Source organism: Aedes albopictus, chromosome 2 (assembly GCF_035046485.1).
Source record: "Aedes albopictus strain Foshan chromosome 2, AalbF5, whole genome shotgun sequence".
Lineage (NCBI taxonomy): Eukaryota > Metazoa > Arthropoda > Insecta > Diptera > Culicidae > Aedes > Aedes albopictus.
In genome coordinates this window covers 95,708,419-95,716,197 of record NC_085137.1, presented here as the reverse complement: position 1 = coordinate 95,716,197, position 7,779 = coordinate 95,708,419, and the positions used below count along the sequence as shown (strand labels likewise).

Sequence of the window (7,779 nt, the reverse complement as noted above, 5' to 3'; positions counted from 1 at the left end):
CGTCCATCAAAAGGCCTCCGTCTTTATCCCTGCATATTTCGGCTCGCGGCACGAAGCCGTTGCGGGATGCGTTGAGCTTCTGATAGAACTTCCGTGTTTCTTGGGAACGGCACAGCAGTTCCATTTCTTCACACTCCGCTTCTTCCAGGCGGCGCTTTTTCTCCCGAAAGAGGCGGGTCTGCTGTTTCCGCTTCTGTTTGTAACGTTCCACGTTCTGTCGAGTCCCTTGCTGCAGCATTACCGCCCTCGCTGCGTTCTTCTCCTCCAAAACCGTTCTGCACTCTTCGTCGAACCATTCGTTCCGTCGATTCCGTTCCACGTACCCGATGGTGCTCTCGGCTGCGTCGTTGATGGCTGCTTTCACTGTACTCCAGCAGTCCTCTAGAGGGGCCTCATCGAGCTCGCCCTCGTCTGGCAACACGGCTTCGAGGTTCTGCGCGTATGCTGAGGCGACATCCGGTTGCTTCAGTCGCTCTAGATTGTACCGTGGTGGTCGCCGGTACCGTACATTGTTGATGACTGAGAGTTTTGGGCGCAGTTTGACCATCACCAGATAGTGGTCGGAGTCGATGTTGGCGCCACGATAGGTCCTGACGTCGATAATGTCGGAGAAGTGCCGTCCGTCAATCAGAACGTGGTCGATTTGAGATTCCGTCTGCTGTGGTGATCTCCAGGTGTAACGATAAGGGAGGCTGTGTTGGAAAAAGGTGCTACGTATGGCCATATTTTTGGAGGCGGCGAAATCAATGAGTCGTAGGCCGTTTTCGTTCGTTTGCTGGTGGGCGCTGAACTTACCAATCGTCGGTCTGAATTCCTTCTCCTGGCCTCCTCCTGGCCACTTCTGGATACCAGGACAGAACAAATAACTTCGTGAAAAAGGCAGAAGTACTGCCTTGGTACTATCGTTAATGAAATCTCCTGACGATCTGAATTATCGTGGAAGAAATAAGACGTGCGTCAAATCACCCTAAAGGAAGGAAGATGTGGTGATATCCTGCGGAGATCATAGTAGGGACTGATGTTGGAGGTCATTTGGAACATCAGAGCTGTCATGAGAGGAAGTATTCGAGTATCTGTGTTGAAGTCTCGAGGTCTTGAATCAAGAGTTATATCTACCTGGAGGTTACTACCATTTCTGATTTTTAATAGCAAACTTTTGAAATTTTGTTCAATATTTTGTAATTTTGTATTTCCAGAGATTTGCAAGACGAAGTATTTACATGATTTACGTTTTTGAGTTGATTGTGTTCTTGATTGGAAACTAGAAAATTATGTGTGGTTCTCCAGTCCAGTCCAGTGGGTGAGTTGGCCATATGTACACTGAGGATACTGCAACTCCGAAAATCATACGAATCAACTATGATTTTTTGCCACAAGAATTTCTTGCGAAAATCATAGTTACGAACTATGATTTTGGATTCAAAGCGCCAACTATTATTGTCATACTATTACTGTATAAATTTCATAACAATCACGTATGAAAATCATACCGATAACGTATAAAAACTGAAACTATGTCGTATGACTATCATACATATTTTTATGAAATGTTTTGCACAAATTAATAAAAAAATGCAACCTGGAATCGAACCAGGAACGTCAAGGTTGGCGAGTGCGTGCTTTGCTCATTCGCCCACCGACGCTTTGGAAGTTGAAGTGGTTAGAAGCCAATAAAAGTTTTGTTGTTTTTTAGCAATGGTGTTTCATAACACATCTTATGATTTTCATACGATGCTTCTTATGAGATTTTTCATACGACAAGTCTTATGGATTTCGCATTTCAAAGTATGAAAAGCATACGAGAACTATGAAATGATGAAAATAATAAAAATAACTGATTCATAAGATGTAAACTATGAAAAACATACGAATAGTATCCTCAGTGTACTGCAAAAGTCGGAAGAAGGAATTGCTTAAACAATTTTCAGAAGGAAATTGTTAGAGGTCGACGTCGGGGTTTTATCTAATTATCGTCTTCCTTAGCACCGACCAATAATGATCGAGTTTATTCTTGCACCTCGCCTAACGCCTCATTGCCAATTTGGTATCATTTGCTAATTTATAAGTTAGCTTTCATATCACGTAAAAGTATATTGTGGAAGATCTATGATTTCCTTAAAACAATGAGATTGTATACTTGTCCCTCGAATTCTGTTTCCGTCTTGCCTACGTCTATTTCGGGCGAAACATGAATTTAATTTCGGGCACACTTTCTACGTGACATTATGATACATAGGATGGTCAAAAACTATGATTTGATTTGTTTATTCAAAAAAGTCGATCTAATTCTTTGCAACGCAAATCAAATCATGTTTTCAAAGTGTGATTGAACGGAAAGCTTTTAAAATAAGGTGGATGTAGCTTGAGAATAACGACCAAAACATTTCAATTGATATTTTTGCCCACCAACACAGTGCAACGCGGAAATCATTCTCTGTGATTGTAAAATACAATGTTTCGTATACAAAAAACCCACGCACACTTTTGCTTGTATCCTCCCTAGACGATGAAAGCTTGTTGTTTACATTTTTTCGACGAGGAAAAAATGATTTATTTGAATAATTGAACAGCTTTTGCTGCATTCTGCAGCAGTAAAATCCAACTTTGAAGTGCTACAGAGCTTTTGTGGGGTGTGAATTGAAGGTTGGTTCAACAAGTGCATCTGGTGAAGTGAAAATTGAACGGTAATGAAGATCAGTTCGACTAGCTGCTGCTATTCATCATATCAAATAAATAAATGGTTCACATCAAGTAACTGGTCTTATCAATTTAAATTCGTTCTCTGAAAATACGACTTCAAGAAGCAAATGTTTTTGATGATTTCATCGAACAGTGAGGGTCGCTTTTTAGAACGGATATATCTGGAGTCCGATTTTAAGATTCGGGGTCAACTTACCATGTAGCTCAAAAAGTGACAACTCTTTCGCAATTATTTTCGAAAATTCAATCATTTCCGAATCAGTCTAAGACGGGTTGCCATATTACTTTATAGCCGATTCCAGTTCTTCGCGCATGCTCGATGGTGTTATGCATACAAGACAATCCAGCATTCAACTCGGCAGCATCATTATCGGTCTGTCTTTGGCAGTCTCGCAACAATCGAACTCCCAGTTTCTTGATGAACTTCATTTGCGTTTTTGATGAGCTTTCCAGTTCTGCTGGCACTTGCGTTGACGATGGAAGACCTTGAAGGAACTTTAGCGCTGTTATTATTTCCTTTTGGCGCCGATTGTTGATTCTTTTCTTTTAACTTTTTGTAAGCTTCGAATAGAAGAAACTGAAGCTGCCTTCCGTAGACAATAATATAGTATCTCGTTTTCCCAATGCTTCCGAAGCGAGTCTGATTTGCTGAAGAGCTTCCTGATGATTTTTTGCAGCTTCAAAATTATTGTCCACGTCCAACATAAGTCTAGAAAGGCCTATTTCGAAAAAAATCTCTTTGATGCTATCAAAACCGTAAATGAAGTGCTCCAGCATTGTTTCAGTCGCACTAAGGGGCGTTTGGCCAATCTAGCTGGCCAATATTATTTTCACATATCTAATTCGCAATTAGCATTGAAACACTACATAAACGACATTTGAATGCAATTTGCATGATTCACACAGTTACAAATGCCCTTTTCAATTAAATAATTGATATATTAAAGGAAGTCTTTCACTTTTTCATGAAATTGCCTACCTTTAGGCGTAAACCACGGGTTAGAGAAATTTATTTATCAAATAACTCCAAAAGTACATCACATGTAAGCATTTTGACAACAAATTCGAATTTAGGGAAGCTGCATTTTACTTGTCAGGGTATTTTTTACATAAACGAACATTGTTTATTGAAGACATTTCTCATTTAAAAACACAAAAAAATATTGATAGATTTTTGCATTAGTTCAATATGTACTGAGTAAACCAATACTTGTTTTAATAATATGAAACGTGTAACTTTCACTTTTATGCAATGGTCGTTGGTAAAAGTTGATAGGTATGATCAATGTCACCTTATATTACGATTACTTTGATAACTCGTGAAGCATTGCATACTTTACGTAATAACTATCATTTCAACGATCAGTTCAGCAAAATGTATACGAGGATCAAAAATAATAAGTAAAGAACTTCATCTCAAAATTATTTCGATGGAAAAGAAGTTAACTAAGAGTTTTAAAGCCAAAAGTTAAATTCGTAGATGTGTTTTCCTTTGTTAACAGTTTCAACCTGTTCTACAATCCCATTTTAAACAACTTTTCAATTAAATGACATTTATTTTTGGTAAATCAAACAAAATAGAATCAAAATATGCCCTTCAAACACTTAACTGAATGGGTTCTGATGAAATAGAACTAAATTTGAAAAATCAGATGGCTATCCCCAAAGACTGTAATACGCCTTAAAGTATGCAATGACCCTGAAATTACAATTTCTTCAATAGCTTTCATTCAGAAAAACGTTGATTACTTAAAAGTACGCACTTTTACGCAGCTGGATTTTCTATTAGGCTCAAAAAGGATGTAAGTGCTTGTGTTATAGGAAGTCTCGACCCAGCAATCGCCAGCAATCAAAAACTGCAGATGTTTCTTTGCTAGTTTTCACATGAGGGAGCCCCAAAGTAAGAAACTATACAAATTTTGAAAACATGAATGGTTTTATCACCTCGTTGCAACAATTGTGGTATATTTTGTCTATTGAAACTGACTGTGCGGTTAAAAAACTGAAAACATATTCAAACATCCAGAGGCAAACTTTACTCAAAAATTGTAAAATTCCTCAACCTTAGCTTTGACCTAAAGCAGACTTTGTATAGGTTTGTTGGATGGATATTCGAGTATAGGGCATTATTCCACAACTATTCATGTGTCATATTCAGTACACATTTTCACAATACGAGCGACTTTGAAAAATGACTTATGGCCAGCTAGATTGGCCAAACGCCCCTTAGTGAGTCAAGTTTCAACGAGTTTTGATGTCCACACTTAGTTGAAATGGTTTATGTAACATTTTCGTGATTTTTTGTTGAAGGCGGTTTTGAAAAAAAAAATCACGACTCTTCGAATACGTTTCAAAGATTCTTCAAATTCAAATAAAAGCGAAAAATATGTTTGTAAAATTTGTAAAAAAATGTGCGTCCCGGGAATCCCGGGATGTTCGGGACGGTGAAAAATGTTATCCCGGGATTCGGGAAATCCCGAATTTTTCAAGATCCCGGGATTTTTTGTCCCGGGATATCCTGGGTTGGAACCTCTAGTGTTGAACAAACTAAACGAAACCTACAAGCAAGTGTTTAGGTCAGACATAACTAAGATGTATTTCGAACGTAAGTCTTACAAAATAAATCATGAATGTCTGGGAAAAGGTGAGATTTAACATAATAGCATTCACATCGACTTCGACATCATTGATAGTGTGCTTCCCTCAAATATTCTCCCGTATCCATTCCACGTACGACGAAATTCTGGTAAAGACTCCCGGATTGCTTTCGGAACATTGTTCACCGTAGCTGTAGAAGCCAACGATATGCGGTGTTGCGGTGGTATCTTCCGTTGGATCACTTTCTCCATCGTCCGGTTGAGGCCAAACTAGCTGGTCACCATTACGATAGCAACTGTTGGTTTCGGGAACGACTTGGTCAGCGCATAACTGATCGGCAGTCAGCTTCCGCTTGTAGTCCCGCTGGCAGTCGGTATTGTACATGGTGACCATTTGTGGGGGTCCGTTATCGTTAGGTGGGGTTTCTAGTGAAAGATGGGGACGTTTTGAAAAAAAAAAAAGATATACAATCAAATTATTCTTACCTCGATAAAGTCTCAAATGCAGTGGAGTATGTGTTAGGTTCGTCCAAACACAAGCCGGGAAAACTTCTGCTGAAGGCACAATCGATCGTTGCAGCCGTATCAAAGCTATGTCATTTGTCGCTCGCATGCGATCGTAGTCTGGATGAACTACAGTTTGTCGGATCGGAACAATAATACCATTCGCCATTACAGCCTGTCTGGGGTTATTCAACGAAGCTGCACAGCTAGCAGCAGTGACAACGATACTCTTTGTAATGAGAGATCCCATGCAACGATCGGTAGATGATGTTCCGGTCAGGGTAACAATGTGTGGTGCAGATGGTGTTTGTATAATTTTGAAGTATCTTTCGTGCTGTCTTGCGTACTGTTCGCTACAGGTATCCAGTTCATCACTCTGCTGGCGATCTTTCTGAACAAATCGTTCTGGACAGCACACTATGTTCAATGAAGTACAGAAATGCACTATCCGCTTCGCTTTGAAATCGTCCCATACTTTGGGACACTTCGTGTACTCAGTGCAAACTGCGGGTGTATCATCGTCATAATTGCAAGCTTCGCCTTCTTTCCAATCGGGGTTAACAAATTGCACTGCGTTGGCAGTGCGGAAATTCGGAAGAAGGACCGTTTTAAGCCACTCCATATGGGAATGTATCCTTGTGGATACGGCAGCTTCTCCAAACCCACAGTCTCGTCCGAAAGAGTTCAAACCGTACGCGTATGTGAAATAGCGATCTGTACGGTACATCGGAAGCTGCATCGGTGCTCCGTACACTAAGCGGCACGAGCCGGGAACCAAGAACATTGGATTACCTACGCAGAGATGTTCATTGGCCAAGCCATTGGGGAGACGTGACCGGAACTCTCTCGGGATCGTACAATTTTGGTCGGTGTTCACGCTTGCCCGAGGAAGAAGGAAAGTGTCCATAGGAGCTAAAATACAAAAAAAAAATCAATAGAGGTCTGCATTTGGAATAACGTGTTGCTTTGGTGACTGACAATAGACAAAGTCGAACGGTACTCCTGTGTTCAGATCATTAATGTCTATACGGCCTATACCCGCCACCTGAAGTTGAGGATCCGGAATGCTATGTGAGTTCCAAATGCAAACGGGTGTACGATTTACGTTGAATTTAACTCGATTTTTCAACTTCAATACAGCAATGTTGTTGTACAACGAGTTTTCACGATATCCAGGATGAATAATGGTTTCAACGATATCTATCGTAGCAGGTGTAAGAGGTCCTCCTAGATTGATGTGAGTTGCTGCAATTCTAATAATACCTTGTATTTAGAAGGTATGTAATAGAGAGTTACTTGCGCTGTTATACCCGGTATGAGATGTACATTCGGCCAACGTTAGTACTGTGTCGTCTGCGATCAACGTACCGCTACAGTTGTTCCTTCGAACATATCGATTTTTCCAATCAATTTTTACCTGTAGATTGATTATTTGAATGTTTTAAACTAACTCTTCACTATGGCCCTCCTGTAAGCTTACCACGTGATTAAGTTCATCATGATTGAATGTCATGTGTGCCTTGGTAGAATCCACTGATATGAAACCTTCAGATCTATCCGTAATTAGATCATCTTCATACTCCCTTAAATGAACGTATCGCAGCGCACAATAGATGGGATCCATACTGAAATCTGGAAAAAAGTAAGCCTTTAGTTTTTCTTACATTCACGGTATATTTAGAGTAAGTTACGGGTAGTAAATTGTTCCTCTCTGTCGATTGTCTCCTCGATCCACTTAAAAAAGGATGACACTCGCGTATATACACCGGGGTTGGCGTTTCCACATGCTGACCCAAAGGACGTTACGCCCACCAAAAACGGAGTCATTTTACCATTGTGGAGTAGTCGGGCTTGAAGTGGCCCTCCGGAATCACCCTGTCAATAAACAATATAATAACAAGTCGATAAAATTTGATCATTCCCCTCTTTTCAAATTCCAAACAACCCACCGGACAAGTGTCCATCTTTTCATCTCCGG

The 7,779-nt window shown here is 40.2% G+C and overlaps 1 protein-coding gene across 1 annotated transcript in view; it reads right to left on the bottom strand.

Moving 5' to 3' along the window:
* Positions 1–5,255: 5,255 nt before the first annotated feature.
* The window catches only part of LOC109402120 (uncharacterized), a gene marked incomplete in the record, with an annotated part of 28,921 nt that continues 26,397 nt past the window's right edge, over positions 5,256–7,779 (bottom strand). The window contains 7 exon segments of the mRNA XM_062850076.1: positions 5,256–5,723; positions 5,784–6,713; positions 6,780–7,054; positions 7,112–7,218; positions 7,282–7,433; positions 7,493–7,676; positions 7,751–7,779. Coding sequence (XP_062706060.1) covers positions 5,404–5,723; positions 5,784–6,713; positions 6,780–7,054; positions 7,112–7,218; positions 7,282–7,433; positions 7,493–7,676; positions 7,751–7,779 — 1,997 coding nt within the window.